Consider the following 18,112-nt stretch of genomic DNA (forward strand, 5'->3'; position numbering starts at 1 on the left):
GGCACCTATACATAGGTGCAGCGTGGGTGACATTCCTGAACACAAAGTTGGTTAAGCTTTTTGGTGCACTTTCAAGTTTCGGTAGTGAATGACATTAATTTGGAGAGAATGTGAATGTGATATCTGACCACTACTATGATTTAAATTCTCATAACAAATTAAAATATGAATGTAAAAATTAAAACATGAATGTAATCTTTTTAAAAAATGATTTGGACCCTTACATGGAGGCACTCTCATGATCCTCTCTGGCTTGTGATTGGTCAATTTTTTTTTTTTTTTTACTTCTCCTCCAATCACTAACTTCCATGTGTGTGTGGGGATAGTGGGGGTGGTAGGGAGAGGAGGTCTCAATCACTTCCGAATTTTTTATTATCAATTTAAGTTGGAATTGCTTTTCACTCTTTTTATGGAAATTTCACATCAGGATTGTGTGAGTTATTTAAAAGGTAAAAAAAAACGAAGTCAATTTATAATATTTAAAATTTTATTATAGATTTTTTTGTTTTATAGTTAACGTAAACACTTTAATTTAATTGTCATGTGAATTTTATTCTTACCTGTTTTTGATATTGAGATTCTTTAATTTAATTTTATTTCTATTATTTAAACATAGTTTAATATTTTTTTTCTTAGATTTCATCCCTCCTAATTAGGATTGTACAAAATACTATCTAATCCGCCAAAACCGCACCAATTTGCACCGTTTCATCTGCTAACGGCGGATTAAATTTTAAAATTTATAATCCGCTTTCAAAATCGTTCCACTCCGCCATAGTTAATACATATATATTTTTTAACCTCTAATGAAATATTAAGTAACAATGCTTGTGAAATAGATTTAACATGTAAAATTTGTTATAAATCAATAGTTATATATATGAAAAATATTATGTAAAATTAGTTTATGTTATATATGAAAAATTGTATAAAATTAATATTATTTATTATGCAAGTACTTGATAATTGGTTAAAAATATTCTTTAATCTGCCAATCCACTTAAAATCGCCCAAACTGCGATCCGCCATTCGACTTATATTTTTACTCACAAACCGCTCGAACCGTACCGCGCACACCCCTACTCCTAGTATTGTAAAATAAATTATGTTTATTTATATTAATGTAGTGAGCTTAATTTTCTTAAGATTTTTTGAGGCCTTAAAATAACACTTTTGTCATATTTAGCATTTTTCTTTAAAAAAAATTAGGCATTCAATAATAAAAATACTTTGAAGTATTTTAATACACTTTAAACAACACATTAAGAGCTTGTTTAGAAAGAAATGGTTTTGGAACAACTTTTTATGAAAAGATGTATAATAAATAAAATGAAGGATAAAGAATTTTTAATTTTTTTAACTTTTTAATTTTTTTTATGTGGGAGTGGAGTGTGAGACCAATGGACTGTCGTGGACTTCTTGTCTCCATGCACCCATACATCCCCCCGTGGCGATTTCTTTCAAAACCTCCAATATTCAACATGTGTTCAAAATTTCAATAAGTTAAAAAATATTTTTTAACTTTTAAAGAATTTATTTAAATTATTTCGTAAGAGAATTTTATTTTATTTTATTTTTTTATTTTTGATATCTAACCATTTTTTAATAGTTGATTCAAAAACTATGACTAGTGAAATAATTATTGATTGGATTGTGACATTTTTGATCAACTACTAAATGAAAAAAAATACTAACGAGGATATTTTATTTTTTTAGATTGATCTAGATTCGGGATAAGCTTCCCTGCATATCTTATCTCTCCATATTTTTTTATATCCTTTATATGGATTACAATTCGGATCCACACTAATGATCTGAACAGTTTATTTGTAGGTCTCGTAATGAATGTCATTCATACAAAAAATAACTTAATCATGTAACTATAAATATAGAAACAAATCACATTTTGTTTTATAAAATAGATGGTTTAAATTTAATTATAATTATTGTTCATTTTATAAAATAAAATATAATTTATTTTTATATTTATAATTGTCTGATGAAATTGATTTTTTTACATAGATAATCTTTATTTTAGAGTTTGCGAGATAGATCGTTTGAATTATCAATATGGGCCAGATTTAAATTTACAAGAAGAATATGGAGAGATGAGGTATGAAATGGGAGCTTATCTCTTTAGAACCAGCTATTTATACCTAATAAATTAAGATAAAAATTATGCTAAATAATCTGACGGAAACTCTAATAATAATTAAAAAATAAAAGTTACGTGTCACCTCTGTCCCTATTTATTTCAATTATTTGACTCTTGTATCCAACGTCTGTTATCATATTTATTTTTAAAAAATATTCAATTTATAAATTGTATATTAAAATAAGTGAGATGCATATAAATTGTATTGAAAGTCCAATGAATTGTCATTAATATATTACTTCGGTTAAATCTTGAATGCACTTTTTAATCTTCTTCTTCTTCATTTTATTTTATTTTATTTTTTTTGAGGGTTTTTTTGTTTAGTCTTCTTGTTCTATGGACATTCAATAATTTTAAAAGGTGCAATTCTAAATAGTAGAAAGCAAGAAAACTAATTTTAAACTTAGGAAAATAGAAGTAGACCATGGACTAAATTTGTGCAAGTGAATCTCTTACCTTTATGAATTTAAACTTTTTTTTGTCCATATTCCATATTTTAATATTCCCTTTTAAAAAAAATAAATCATTGAGAGTGATTTGAGGAAAATGATTAAAACGGGCATCTTATATTTTTGGAAATATGATTTTTTTCCATCTCATCTATATTTTAAAATCACAAGTTTTAAAAATTCTATTGAGTTCTTGCATTTGATATGAAAAAATGAAGATAAAAAGATGAAAGAAGGAAAAACGAAATTAGAGAAAAACTATGAATGGACGTTTGAGCATTTTTTTTATTTTAGTATTTTTTTTATCAAATTTATTTATTCTGTTTGGTTTGAAATTTTCAAAAATAATTCTTTGAGTTTTCAATTCATTGTTTTAACATATTAATCATTTTTTAATAGATATAATTAATTTAGAAACACTTAAAAAATATATAATTTCTACAAATTTTTTTAAAAATTCAATGAATATAACAAAATATAAAAACGTATTGAACTTTTATATTTTTTATATTTTTCGTACTTTTTAAATGTATTTATATTAAATGAACCTAAAGATTAAGAAAAAATTGATCAACATATTTAAAAATTCATTAGAAATAAAAAAAAATATATAGATTGAAAATTTAAAAAACTATTTTTGAAAAATCTAAACCAAACAAAGGTGGTGTTTGGCAAGTGGGTTGGGGCTAAAATAGCCACAAAAGACAAAACAGGCTATTTTAGCCACAACAAACAAAATATCACATCCAACCCATAATCATTACACTCTTCTCTCACAAAAAAAAGTCAAAAAGTCAAAAAGCCAAAAAATCCTTCCCAAACCAAGCTTTTTAGCCCAGGCTACAATAGCCAAAAAAACCAAAAAGCCAAAAAGCCAACCCACTTCCCAAACGGAGGCAAAGTCATATTTTGTTTTTTAAAAAAAAATTATAGATTGAAAAATCCTAGACATTTAACATGATAAAATTGTAGAAATTTCAAAAAGGGTACATTAGAATTTCCCTTCAAAAAAAAAAAAAAAAAAACAATTTTGGACTTTTTTCTTTCCAAAATAAAAATAAAAATAAAAAATATATTAAAAAAGGCATTTGCCAAAAGCATTTTGGGTCCTTCTCCGCAATTTAAAAACACTTTAGCCTCACCTACAGGCTACAACAACAATAGCCGCGAACAACACGACGAACCTCTCTCTCTCTCTCTCTCTCTCCCCTCTGTTTGTTGTTTGTGTGTGTGTGTGTAAACAGTGTATATTGCGAAGCAACCAAAGTCGAATCGACTACAGACGAAAGCTAAAAGTGCGGTGGCAATGAGCGTAGATAGGACTCAGGGAAGCTGCGTTACAATCCGTACTCTTCCTCCACTATCCTCACTCTCCAGATGTGTTTACTCTTCTTCAGGTCCTCAATTTTCTCTCTCTTAATCTTCATATTCATGTATATACTTACTTGCTTATATATAGATGTATTGTTGCTTTTGTGTTTACGAGTGTGTATAAATGTTGATTAATCTCGCGAGGTTGATGTTTTGATTGATTCGAAATCTGCACGAATTTCAAAATGTTTTTTCGTTTTTGAGATGATCGATTTTATGTTTTGATACCGGTTACAGTATGTTCTGTTGTGGTTGATTCGATTCGGCATTCGTAAATTCACTTCGAAGCTTCAACTCTCTCTATATATACACGCAAATATATGTACGTGTGGTTTTTGCTTCGAGGCTTGTTTTCAATCCAAAGGTTTCAGAGATTAGGTTGATTTTTCACCGCAATCAAACGGTTTCAAAATTTTACTTGAATATATGTGTTTTTTTTTTTTTAATTATTATTTATTATTATTATTGTTTTAAAAATCGAATAAATTCGTTATCTTTTGTGCTTTTGCTAGGTTTTACTTTGTCTGAGCAATTTTGGATTGCTTCATATTTAGATAGTCTTTTTTTTTTTTTTTTTAAATTTAATTATAAAAAAATAGAATAAATTCGTTATGTTTTGTGCTTTTGCTAGGTTTTACTTTATCTGAGCAATTTTGGATTGCCTTCATATTTAGCTAGTTTTATTTTATTATAAAAAAATAGAATAAATTTGTTACGTTTTGTGCTTTTTCTAGGTTTTAATTTATCTGAGTAATTTTGGATTGCCTTCATATTTAGCTAGTCTAGGTGTTTGTCATGATCTCTTTAACAAAAAGCTTGATTACTGTTTCTATTTAATTTAATGCAGATGCAACTGAAGTTATTTTCTCTAAATTAAAATTGGAAAAAAGGACAGTTTTGAGAGCAGATGAGGAGTGTTTTCAGTTGAGTTCATGATTCCACCAAATTCAAAGCATTTTTTGGTGGTTGCAATTTACTAATGTGTTAGTATCTCGATTTCAGAAAGTATTTTTTAGGTAATTCGATATGGTTGTGTTGAAATCCCACCTAATCCTGCTTGACTTAGATGCCCTTACAATAGAAAGCTAACTTTTTTTTTTTTTTTTTTTTTTTTGCCTTTGTTTTTGTAATTGTGTGAATTCAATTCCTACAGCTAATATCTTTACAGTGCAGTACTGTGTTACAATTCTAGCATGATCATTTAAGCTAACTATTAGTAGATACAATACAATTATTATGACATGTACATATTTACAGAAAAATGTTATTCTCCTAACCTGTGGGAGGACAATAGTGGTTGGACTACATATCCCAACCTAACTCACACAGCGGGAGCGTGAAAATGGCGAATCTTAAAAAAACTTTGACAGTAGGAGCAGCTCCAGAGCATAATAACAAAACAAAAAATACAACCACCAAAATGTGCAATTCATGAAAAAGTAGAAATGACATAAAAATCAAACAATTTTTTTTAGCTACTAAATTATGAAGGCAAGAATATGTTATAAAAGGTAAGTGTGTCTTTCATTTATTTCTTAAATTTATAACGGAAGCTGTCAAACAATTTTTAGTAGCTGTAATTTATTAAAAGGCAAATGAGAAATATTAAATTTGTAGATCACAAAAATTGAATCTGTGGATTTGGAAAAATGAGAGCTGGAATTCATGAAGGTTTCACTCTTAGAGCATCAATTCTGTAACTTAGATCCCGACATAAATTCATCCTTGAGAACTTCAAGTTTGGTTATTCCACAGTTTCCTAAAAGAACTAAACTTTTCTGCAAAGCAAGTAGTTGCACTAAAGTAGCTTCGTATCCTTTTAACTTTTTCTTTTCCCCACTTTTTTATAGAATTACTTTCTTGTATGACACTTCAAACGGACAAGTCAATGATTATTTGTCTCGCCACCAAATTAATCTTGCCTGCCATGATGTCATTTTGATGAAAGATGTACCAGGCCCTTCATCACCATTTTTTGCTAGTGGTCACCACTTTTGATGTGCCAGACCAGAAAATGGATTAATGCTTTTTCCACTAAAATCTGCTTCACCCATTGTATAATGATGCATTCTGTGGGCTATATTCATTTTTTCCTGAGTGTTGCACAAAAGGTCGTGAAATTGATCAAGTAATGATAATTACTTATTAGGTAGTCAGCTGATTTAGAATCCTAGGCTAAAGGCAGAAGTCAACTTGTTGGTTGCAGATGATGCAACCTTTGGGTCACCAACTCGGATGGGGAAAGGCCTCACTTGTGTTTGCTTCAAGAGCAGGGGAACTTATGAAAGAATTTGCATCAATTTGACACCCCTACAGGTGAGCATCAATGATCTCTAACGATAAAAAGTGAGGAAGAGGAAAGGCCCATGGAAATTTTCCTTTTGTTTTCCTACCATTAATTGGCTCTTTATTTGTGTATTGAAGAACTTAAGCCTTGTTTGGCATGATGTAGAAACGTCAAAAAGTCACTATCCTATTTAAATCACATTATCTTATTTAAGTCACATCACCTCTCATCACTTCAAACCCAATCCATACCCAATTCATATTTCATAAAAAGTCAAAAAGTGCACTTATTTAGACCATCCCAAACCACTCCTTACTATGTTTGTACTATACGATAAAAAATGTGATATGGAAACCTTTCAGTGTGTTTGGTTTGAGTTTTTTGAATTAAATTTTTTAAAAACTGAGTTTTTTGATTTTCATATTTTTTTGTTTTTAGTGAATATTTTTAAAATTTTAAACATTTTTTTATTTTTTTAGATGCACCTTACTTAGATGTATTTAAAAAGTAAAAAATTTGTGAAAAAATATTTTTAAAAATTAATAAATACATAAAAATACAAAAAATGTAGTGAATTCTCGTTTTTTTTTTTTGTATTTTTGGTATTTAGTGAATTTTTAAAAGTTTTTTTTCAAATTTTTTTAACTTTTTAAGTATATTTATGTTAGATATGTCTAAAAATTAAAAAAATTGCTCAAAATATTAAAAAAATTCAGTAAAAACAAAAAAATACGGAAGATAAGAAAATAGAATTTTCTGAAAAGTGTTTTTGAAAAATGATAACCAAACATAGTGTTTATTTTTTTCTTTTTAATCACATAAGCATGTGGTGTGGGTTTTAACCACGTAAAGCTTGTAGCTCTAAGTAGGTCACCTAAAAGAAGAATTATTTAGATTTACTAATTTATCTATACTATTATATATGTGAACACTGGACCTGTTGTCCAAATGTTTGGTGGTTTCTTCTTCTGTCACGTGTTTTTTATTTTCTAATTAAAAAAAAAAATTGATAAACAAAACTCAAACCTTAGACCTTGAATTTGTCAAATAAGACTCTTAGTACTTGACTAGCACACAACATTTAGTAAATATTTTATTTTATATTAATTTATTTGAATTGTACGCGCATTGCGAGTGCCATCTGCTAATGTCATTATATGATTCTTTTTGTGTCTTTCTTGTCTAATCACATAAAGCACGTGGCATTGCATTTAAACCATGTAAGCTTATAGCTGTAAGCAGTTATCTCAATTAAGAACTATACCAGATTTAGTGATTTCCGTCATTGTCTGATCTGATTCTCTTACTTTCTTGCTTTCTTTGTTTTTTTGTTTTTGTGTTTTTTTTTTTGTTTTTGTATTTTTTGAAAGAAATCATTTCAAGGCATTCCTATTTGCATCTCTTCAAAAATTCTTAATGTTAAAATTTGTAAAACACCTTCTCAAAAAGAATTTATTTGTGATGTCAGGGATTTTGGCCTTTCTGCATAAATTTGTCCTCTTAATTCTGTTAATGTTTGCCATATGCAGGAAGAGAGACTCAGAAGGTTGAAGCATCGGATGAAGGTTAACTTTGATGCTTCCAGAGTAGAACATCAGGTGTGTTTTCCACTGCCAAATTAGTTTATAACCTTGTATTTAGTACTAGACTCATCGTGGAGTGACAACAACATGGATCATCAAAAGCAGAGATTTATTATTTGACCATATCCAGACAGAAAATAGGACACTGTTATAGAAGAAGGCTAGGGCTAATACATTGTAAATTTTAACCTTCCAATGTTCTTTTCGAATTTCGCTTTGTTTGACTTACTTTCAAGATTTACACGATCACAGGAAGGTTTGAAAGCTCTATGGTCTGCCACATACCCTGGTCAGGAGCTCCATGGCTTAGTATCAGATCAATGGAAAGAAATGGGTTGGCAGGGCAAAGATCCATCAACCGATTTCAGGTTGCCGTTTTGCTTTGCATGTTTTGTTATGCGGTTTTATCATCAACTTTTTTGTTTTTATTGTTTGATGTGAACAGTTTTTATATGTTGAACAGAGGAGCGGGATTCATTTCGTTGGAGAACTTATTGTTTTTTGCCAAGACATTTTCAGTAAGATCCGAGTTTGGCGGGACAGACTTTTTCTTAATGATAAAACTACCTATTTGAGATCTTTTGCAACCATGCAACATACTTTGAAAAACATATTATGCTTTGTTTAAGTTTTCGTTTTCGTTTAATTTGCTGCAGACATCTTTCCAGTGTCTATTAAAAAAGCAAGGAGGGAAGCGAGCTGCGTGGGAGTATCCATTTGCTGTTGCTGGTGTAAATATCACATTCATGATCATGCAAATGCTTGATCTAGATGCCAGTAATGAGAAAAATATTTCTTATTCCGAGTGTAAAATATTTGATCAAGTCACACACACACACACACACACACAAAATGCAAGAAGATTCTTGTAACCCTTTAGTCTCCTCTATGTGTCTTGAGGTGACAGATGAATCCAAACATCGCCTTTTCTTCTTGGATGTTTTTTTGGGTGCTCTGCTAATTCAAGTGATTGCAATACTTGCAGCAAAACCCAGGACGTTTGTCAGAACTGTTTTCTTGCAGATGCTGTCAGGTAAGGGGCTGCAACTGAATCCTAACCACTGTTTCAAATCATAAAATTATTTTTGGAAGGTCTTTATCTGCTACTGATCAAACATGTTAAGAGACAGTTTGAGGCATGTTTTGGTGTAAAACATTGGGCCTGTTTGGTTGTGTTTTCATTTTGTAATTTTTCATTTAATTTTTTGTCTTTTTTTTTTCCGTGCCTGTTTTTTTCAAAAAAAAAAAAAAATGATGAATAGTTTGAAAACAGTCAACCGTTTCGTATTATTTTCAATTTATGTGCTAGAACATATTTCAAAAATAAAAAAAAAAAACTGTTTGATGTTTCCCAAAAAATTAGTTGTTTTTCGAAAGGCTTTCCCAACCCAGAAGTTCACACATACTCAGCAGATTTAATTTTGTGTGTTTTGAAATTAATTAGAATTTTCTTTATGCATTTTCAGAAAATGAGTGGGCATTTGACTTGCTTTATTGTGTGGCTTTTGTGGTTATGGACAAGCAATGGCTGGAAAAAAATGCCACATACATGCAGTTCAATGTGAGTAACCTCTGTTTTGTGTGTGCGTGTGTATGTGTTGTTTGTTTTCTCTTTTTCCTGATGGGTACTAGTTAGAATTGAGTAAATCATGAAATATTATTTTCCATAGGATGTTTTGAAATCAACTCGGGCTCAGCTTGAGAAGGAACTTCTAATGGACGATGTCCTACGGATCGAAGACATGCCCTCTTATACCCTGCTCTTTTAAACCGTGGCCAATCCAAAGCATTGCAGGCCAGGGATGTCTCAAATTGAATATATCTTTATTATAGGAGCTCTTACCGTCTTCCACATGACACAACCGTCCAATTGGTTTATTCTTTCATACACCTCTTTCGACTCCTTTCTCTGCAACAGTTTTTTAATCTTTTAACAATGGTGAGTACTGGGAAAGTACGAGGACATTTAATAAGGTAATCTTTTTGTCTTTCTTCTTCTGTATATGAGAAACTTTGATGAGATGAGTAGTCTTTTTCTTTTGCTTTTGCTTTTGATTCTCTGATCAATTCAATGTTGGAAAAGCTTGGATGTAACTGGTATCAGAGGATTGAAGTTAAATCGTTATGCAAATCTGTTTCAGATTTTTCTATTTAAGAAATCCATTTGTTTATTGTTGGTTTTCTATTTATCATGTTTTGTTTTGTTTTTGTTTTTTTTTCTAGGGACTTTATTTTTTCCTTTCATAGTTTAATCAATTTTTTTTTTTTAAAAATGTATCTAAAGCATAAATTATTTGTAAAAAAAAAATCACTAAAGATGACAATTAAAAACCAGCACTTTTTTATGTTTTTCTTTTGTGATTTTTTTCCCCTGTTTTTCATAAGGAAAAAATGCACTAATAGTTGTTAAAAGATTGGTGTCATTTTGGTCTTTTAAATTTTAATTTTATTAATTTTGTTCTGAATGTTTTCAATTTGAGTCAAATTAGCTCAATTCTAACCAGTCGTTTTAATTGTTAATAGAATCATTATAAATTTCAATTATGATTCTTGAAATTTATTTTGTGTCATTTGGCTCTTAATTAAAGTATCACTTTTGTCAATTTTGATCCTCCCTATTGTAAGGTTATGTTTCATTTTTTTATTCAAAATTCAGAATTAAAGTGATAAAATTAAAAATTTCAAATACCAAAATATTAGATCTTGCATATTTTAAAACAAAATGGACCTACATTGTGTGGATCTCACCTCATGTGAGATATTTGATAAAATTTTTGATAAATTTTTTAAAATCGCTAATATTACTCATTTTAAAAACATGTGTTTCTTATTTTTGTTTTCAAAACTTCTGAGCATACCATACCTTTTTGTTTTTCCCCCCGTTTTCCAAAATATATATATATATATATATCCAAAAAGTTTTATAAATAAAAACAAAAAATTATTCACTGTGTTTGGTTTGAGTTTTTTGGATTAAGTTTTTTTAAAATTGAGTTTTTTTATTTTCGTGTTTTTTTGTTTTTAGTGAATATTTTTAAAAATTTAAACATTTTTTTTACTTTTTTAGATACACCTTACTTAGATGTGTCTAAAAAGTAAAAAAATTGTGAAAAAATATTTTAAAAAATTAAGAAATACATAAAAATATAAAAAATGTATTAAATTCTTATATATTTTTTTTGTATTTTTGGTATTTAGTGAATTTTTAAATTTTTTTTTTTACAATTTTATTACTTTTTAGGTATATTTATGTTAGGTGTGTCTAAAAAGTAAAAAATTTGCATAAAATATTTAAAAAATTCAGTAAAAACAAAAACACACGAAAAATAAGAGTGTAAAATTTTCTGAAAACTGTTTTTAAAAAATGGAAACCAAGCAAAGTGATTACTCTTTCAAACACCAACTAATTAACTCAGCCCCAGAGCAGACTTATTTTTATTTTTTTAAAATTTTTTTAAACTAGTAAAATCTCTGAAGTTACAACGATACAAGGAAACATCAAGCAGCAACAGCTGCTTCAAAGGTGTAGGAGGAGACCTAATCCAGCCCAAGGGAAGGGCACCACGCAATTTGCTTCTCTGGCCAGAGCAGACCTTTCAACCCTTAAAAACGTGGCCAGCTGTATTCAAGTCTGTAACAAATAAAAATAAAAAGAAAAAGAAAATTACAGATTTCACACCCATGTGAGACATTTGGCCATTTATTTGATAACAAATTCATAAAAAAACCTGCACGACTAATCTGCTCTACACGAAGAAATACTTCAAACATAATCTCATACCACCGGCTCAAAAAGTACAGAATGGCAAGGAATGTTCTCATAATTGATTTTTTCCCCACAATAAATGTTTAGATTCAAGTCGTTCATTTTATAAGACGTTCTGTGTATATTATTCATACATATATTTTTTAAAATTGATCCAATAATTAGAATATTTTTATTTTATCGCGTTTGTTTCCAAACAAAAGAATCATAAGCGTGTTTTTAAAAACAAACAATTTATTTTTTTAGAGACAACCTATATAAACTAAAAAAAGCTAGAATTATCAAATTGCCTAAATTTTTTTCATGGATGACATAAATGGATAGCCCTACAAAATAAATGGTTCAAATTATTGAAACGGGACCAATGGGACCTACGGTGGTCAATTTCAACACTGCAAAGCCTTTATATTCAACACTGCAAAATCATTTTAAATGTTAATCAAATCCCAGAGTCTTTGAAACTACAACTCCGTCTGCCCAGTGGATGATATATTTCAGTATTTCATTACAACTCAATTGCCTTGAAGCTATGTTCATATTTTTCAAAGTCAACTCTTGGCATGAAAATCATATTCTCATCCCCTCCCCAACTCCACCACAAAACACACACAATCCACCACCCCCAACCCCCTAATGATGACTCTGATGCGGCTATCCTTTCTCTTCGTGGTCCTGGCAATCTCATCTGCAGGTAAAGTTCTCATAGCCTATTGTTCAATCTCCACAAATTAACTCACTAACACACAAAATCTTCTTCGACAGATATGCTGCAGAATCCAGACTTCGAATCACCACCAACCAACATAACTGCAAACGCCACGTCCCCATTTTTGCTCCTAACCAAAGCAAACACCATCCCAGGCTGGTCATTCAATGGCACGGTCTGGTACGTAACTTCAGGTCTCAACGTTTCATTGCCAGGGAATGGCCATGCTGTGCAGTTGGGCCAGGGTGGCATGATCAACCAGGCTTTTAGTGCTAACGGAAATTACAATGACTATGTCCTTACTTTCACCCTTGCTCCGGACAGCAAGGACTGCTCTAATAACTCCACCGCTGTAAATGTTTCGGCTCCTGTGAGATCTAAGGTCGTTTTCCTAGAAGGGCATTTTGGGAAGGATATGTGGGAAAGCCATGCTTGCTACTTGGGAAGCTGGGGTGATGAAAGGGAGAAAATCAACCTTGAGATTCAAAGGGCATCAATCAGCACAGACTCCAACCTCACTTGTGACCCCATAGTGGACACATTTCTTATCACAAGAATCGGTATGCCAATCAGATATGGGGGTACGTAATCTTCAAATTCTATATGTGAAGATCTAATTTAGGCTGTAAACACAATAGGAGCCTCAAAACTAGATGAAATAATGATTGTGGCGAAATAAAAATGACACAACCAACACAAAGAAGCTTTAGCATGCTTGCTACATGAATAAGGACTTCTATTTATTTTTCCAGACAATTTTCACAGAACAGCAATAAAGATAATACATAAAGCACCACAAACATGTCAACAAGAAATAGACTAACAAAAATTTAACATCATGTTAATAGAAGTTCAAAATTTTCAAATGTCTAACATAATAGGAGTATCTTACAATTAACAGTTAAAACACAGGTTATCATTTAGAAATATTGAATCATAACCACTGTAGCAATCCATGATGTTTATAATCCCCACTTCTCTAGCATTCAATTCAAATTAATAAATTTGTGTACTTTAGTTTCACATTTATCATTTTTCAATTTTTATTCCAAAACCATCAAACAATAACCAGACCCAAGGATTGACTAGTTTTTGATGATAGTAACACCTAGTTTTGAACTCCCAACCCAAGCATTGCCCTCCAATTGGTTCTTATAATTTTTTAAATTGACAGCTCAAAATTAAAATTTGAAGAAAAAGTTGTCTCAAGCACTGTCAGGCATTTTAAATCATAGATAGGCATAGTTCCAGGTCCGAAGATTTCTATACATAGTCAACACTCGATTTAAAAAATGTCAAAATCAAAAAACAGTCAACTTGATATTTAGTCATTGCTAAACCTTCCAATACATATTTTGCAGACAACATGCTGGTGAACGGTGGGTTTGAAGTGGGCCCAGCATTTCTAAGTAATTCATCCCAGGGGATTCTACTACATGAAGAGCCAGATTCACTGCAATCTCCATTGCAACAGTGGTCTATTATAGGAACTGTTAAGTACATAGACTCTAAACACTACTCGGTGCCAGAAGGAAAAGCAGCAATAGAGCTAGTCTCCAGGGGGGCTCCATCGGGAATCTTTACTATCCCGGCCCTCACAAAGGGTTCAACATACAACTTGGAGTTCATGGTAGGAGATGCTAATGACTCGTGTGTGGGAGATTTAATAGTGTATGCTCAAATAGGAACGTCTACGGAAAATTTTACAATGCGAAGCAATGGCACTGGCTCAGCACAAAAGCAGTTTATCACGTTTAAGGCAGACTCAAGTGCAACTCCAATCAGTTTTGTAAGCTATAATGAGAGCCAAACAAGTGATCATGTGTTCTGTGGTCCTGTGATTGACAATGTCATCCTTCGCTCTTCGTATGCTTTGCAACAAAAATTGCAACTTGGTATTTCATTTTCAAGCTTGGTTCTCACCATAGTAATTCTATGGATGGGTGCTTAGTTTTGGTTTGTTCTTCACACTGTTCCAACACTTCTATTGATTTTTAAAGGAAAAATTAATGAATAAATTCAATATTTGCATTGTTAAAATAACCACATGTGCTTGAATGTCATAGAGATATTTTTTGATTCAATGGCAAAGAGATATGAGTGTTCTTTAAGGGCTCCATGAGTTGGGGTCCTCGTTGACTATCATTTTCATTAATGTTGAGCCCAAAAGCTAATAAACAACAATATTGCAACTTAAAATCTCCATATCAAAGCCAATATTGCACAATGGAAGCCAACATCTTATTATGCATATATGCAAGCAAGTCAACCAAACGTAAATCAAACCAAACTAAGCCTTATATCCCAATCAACTGAGTACGGCTATATGAATTGTTTTTCGATTTTTTTGCTGTATCATATTAGGATTCATGTTCATAAGGGAACTTACAGGAATTTTTACATGCTGGCTATCAACCTACTTAACTCACAACCCTCCTCCATCTAGGCTTAGGACCGGCTATATAAAAGATTAAATGGTGAACATGACATAGGCGGAGTTCAAGTCAACAAAATGACCTAGGCTAGACCTTAAAATGTATCCACTACTTCAAACAGCAGAACACAAGTATTTTCTGTTTTCCTAGTCGAATACAAAATAAATCATCAACCTGCCATTCATATAGGGTTGATCGGTGAGAATAGCAAAGAATTCTCATAATCCACAAGAGTAATTTCTCCAGAATTCTGACAAATTGATCAATACTTTTTCAAGGAAAACTATCCAGTATTCAGCAATAATTTCAAAAAATGATTCAATACCTAGCATTAGCAACGGATGTTTTGCTAATTAAAATTGCTCTAAAGAGATATAAAGTGGAAAACGCAGGCTCGCACATCAAATGATTCATTATCAATCAATCGAACCAAACAAAAGCTTATTCGTCTTGAAGATTATCCCCAAAAACATATGCATATATAATATAGACGTGCTGAGCAATACGTAATACCTCAACTGGCACCATTGAACCAAAATGCAACGAAATTTCGAGAACCAAACCTTATCAGAAATGAATTAGGGCTTCAAATCATCAAATACTTGAATTCTAAGGCAAAGATGAAGATAAATCGTGTACTACATTGATGAGCAATTACATATCACCATTGAACCAAAATGCAACGAAAATTTCGAGAATCAAACTTTACCAGAAATGAATTTGGGCTTCGAATAATCAGATACTTGAATTCAAAAGCAAAGATGAAGATAAATCGTGTACTGCATTGAGTACCTCAACTGTCACCATTGAATCAAAATGCAATGAAATTTCGAGAACCAAAGATTATCAGAAATGACTTAGTGCTTCTAATCATCAGTAGATAAATCGAACGTGTCTAAGCAATGAGAGAGATTCAAGCTTTCATCAAGCACAGCAAAGCCAGAGCGAAGATTCGAGAACCAAACCTTACCAGAAATGAATTAGGGCTTCGAATCATCATATACTTGAATTCAAACGCAAAAATTTAAGCAATGAAAGAGATTCAAGCTTCGAACAAACACAGCAACGCCAGGGAGGGAGGGAGAGAGAGGGGGGGAGGGGGGGGATGAAGCAGGTTTTGCTCTGGTGTGCTGGTCCAGCCAATGCTTTGAGTCAAATCGGGGCAAATATGTAAATTTAAGTTCGAAAACTGAGGGCAAAAGTGGCAGAAAAAAATTAATGCGAGGGCAAAAAAGTCAAAAAAATTTGGACCATTTCTCGATTTGTGCGTGTCATCCTTGCGCAGGGGCCATGCTAATCTTCTCTGTATCGTTCCAATTTTATCGGATGTCCCCGAAGGGACACAATGTACTCTCTCGCTTCTCTCTATCAAGTGCTTTGTGAATCTACGTTTAATCGATGTGGGACAAAGTGCTATACCAATTACGAGACTCCAAACGCGCCGCTGAGTATCTCAATATATCACATCATTAATGGGTTGAGGTTGATTGTGGGCCGTTGATTTTCATAAGACAAATAACGCTTTCATTTTTTGATTTTTTTTTAATTATAAAATATTTTTTATTAGAATTTTCATGCAATTGACCTAATAAAATTACTCAAATATTTTTAATATTAAAATAAAATTATTATATTACTCTTATTTTCATTCATCCATCACCAAATCCTTCTCTACACCATCACAATATTTTTTAACTTTCCTCAACGACACACAAAAGGCTTGTTTGGTTTGTGTTTGTAGAATAGTTTTTGAGATAAAAAGTACGAAAACTTGTTTAGTTTATCTTTTTTCAGAAATGATTTTGAAAAATTGTTTTGGGGAGAAAGTTTTAAAAAAAGTGATTGATTTAATGCGTGTGAGAGAGAGAGAGAGAAAGTGATTTTAGAAAGAAGCAAACCAAACAAAATTTTGAGATTTTTTTTGAAAAAAATTGTTTGGTTTGATTATTCTTGAAAATTTGTTTGTAGAGATTTTTTTCAAAAATTTTTCCCAAAAACAAACCAAACAATGTTTTTAGACAATAATGATGATAGTGTTGGTTGAGACAAAAAGAACAGTGCGATAGTTGGGCAAAATAGTGTTACTAGATGAGAGAAAATAAAGAAGGAAGTGAGATAGAATAAAAATTAAAATAAAATGTTTTTTTTTTTTCAAGATGGTGATAAAATGTTTAATTTAATGAAGGTTAATATATAGTAATTTTTGGGGAAAAAAATTATTGCTTATGTTATAAATTGTTAGTTTAAGTTAACGGTTGATTGATAGAAAATATTACTTGTTATGTGATTGGAAACTTCATGGGATAGAGTTTAATTTCTCAAATGCAATGGAGTAATTTCTATTTTTATTATAATATACCTCAAGGGTGTATTTGTAATTTATTTATTAATATAGTTCTTTTATCAAATAAATAACGTATTTATTAAATTTTGGGAACCTTTTTCATAAATCCTATTTCTAAGAATTTTATACTATAAAACCCAAATCATTTTTTATTATTCCATTAGGTCCATTCATTGTAATAGGATGAAAGTACCATTCCTCCACTTCTCCCGCGTCTACTCCATTCTGAAAACAAACCATTCATATTCCATCTATTTAATCCACAAAACACTGATTTTCCAAAGAAAATTTCATCGTCGATCCCAAAAAACTCCTAAACTGGAACCCTAGATTCACATTGCCTCACCACTGTCGTCCTCCACCGTCCACTGTCGTCGGCCACTGCTATTCCACTTTATCTCACCGTTTTGAAGGTTTACATCAGAAAGAGAGTAGTTCGTTGTTCCATGTTTCTCATCGGTCGACTGAGTGTAGTCTGTCGATTTTTGTACCCACCCACAATGAGGAACAAAAATAAGCACCATCATGTCACCCTCTATTAATATAATGTAATCACTAATGTATATATTTATATTGCTCTATTATTATTGTTGTTTTTGGATTTGATTTTGTAATGAAATCACTATTTTCACTCTTTGTCCATCTTGGTGATATTGATTTTTTTGTTGAATATGAATAACATTAAAAAGTAAATGCACAATTTGCATTCTTTTCCACCCTCTGTTTTTCAGTCAATGATAACATAATGTGATCGCCGATGTATATATTTACATTGCCCTATTATTATTGTTGTTTTTTGATTTGATTTTGTAATAAACTCCCTACTTTCATTTGTTATTAATGTTGATTTTGATATTGTGATTTTGTAATGAACTCTGATTTTTTCCTTCTGTCAATGTTGGTATTATTGATTGTTGATGTCCATAAAACCCCCAATCTTTACCAAAAAATGTGATGGAATATGATGTAAATATTCACATTGTGACATCAATGGCAATATTCACATTATGGTTGTC

At 31.1% G+C, this 18,112-nt stretch overlaps 2 protein-coding genes, 1 long non-coding RNA gene and 1 other non-coding gene across 30 annotated transcripts; 2 read left to right on the top strand and 2 right to left on the bottom strand.

Moving 5' to 3' along the window:
- The first annotated feature begins 3,703 nt into the window (after positions 1–3,703).
- Positions 3,704–10,016, top strand: LOC114312656 (uncharacterized). Of its 27 annotated transcripts, none has more exons than XM_082892973.1 (10): positions 3,729–4,001; positions 4,823–4,898; positions 6,182–6,291; positions 7,792–7,860; positions 8,098–8,213; positions 8,309–8,363; positions 8,502–8,622; positions 8,831–8,878; positions 9,312–9,406; positions 9,516–10,016. In XM_082892973.1, the coding sequence occupies exons 2-10, from the start codon at positions 4,883–4,885 to the stop codon at positions 9,612–9,614; spliced, it is 729 nt and encodes a 242-aa protein (XP_082749099.1). In that variant the 5' UTR covers positions 3,729–4,001; positions 4,823–4,882; the 3' UTR covers positions 9,615–10,016. The 27 variants fall into 27 exon arrangements, with proteins under 27 accessions (XP_082749088.1, XP_082749108.1, XP_082749089.1 ...); XM_082892977.1 differs by having other exon boundaries at positions 3,756–4,001; positions 4,823–4,991; positions 8,291–8,363; XM_082892983.1 differs by having other exon boundaries at positions 3,756–4,001; positions 4,823–4,991.
- Positions 10,017–11,252: 1,236 nt separating this feature from the next.
- On the bottom strand, positions 11,253–16,186 carry LOC145801457 (uncharacterized). The gene is made up of 2 exons (XR_014343001.1): positions 15,462–16,186; positions 11,253–11,476 (listed from the first exon to the last, which is right to left on the bottom strand). It is a non-coding gene; the product is annotated as an uncharacterized LOC145801457 (long non-coding RNA).
- LOC145801456 (BIIDXI-like protein At5g11420) lies at positions 11,471–14,357 on the top strand. Its single transcript, XM_082892961.1, has 3 exons — positions 11,471–12,302; positions 12,374–12,898; positions 13,679–14,357. The coding sequence occupies exons 1-3, from the start codon at positions 12,245–12,247 to the stop codon at positions 14,266–14,268; spliced, it is 1,173 nt and encodes a 390-aa protein (XP_082749087.1). The 5' UTR covers positions 11,471–12,244; the 3' UTR covers positions 14,269–14,357.
- On the bottom strand, positions 15,992–16,094 carry LOC114312700 (U6 spliceosomal RNA). Its single transcript, XR_003646910.2, has one exon. It is a non-coding gene; the product is annotated as a U6 spliceosomal RNA (small nuclear RNA).
- Positions 16,187–18,112: the final 1,926 nt, after the last annotated feature.

The sequence above is a fragment of the Camellia sinensis genome, chromosome 10, assembly GCF_055761805.1.
Source record: "Camellia sinensis isolate YWXY chromosome 10, ASM5576180v1, whole genome shotgun sequence".
NCBI classification, from domain to species: Eukaryota; Viridiplantae; Streptophyta; class Magnoliopsida; order Ericales; family Theaceae; genus Camellia; species Camellia sinensis.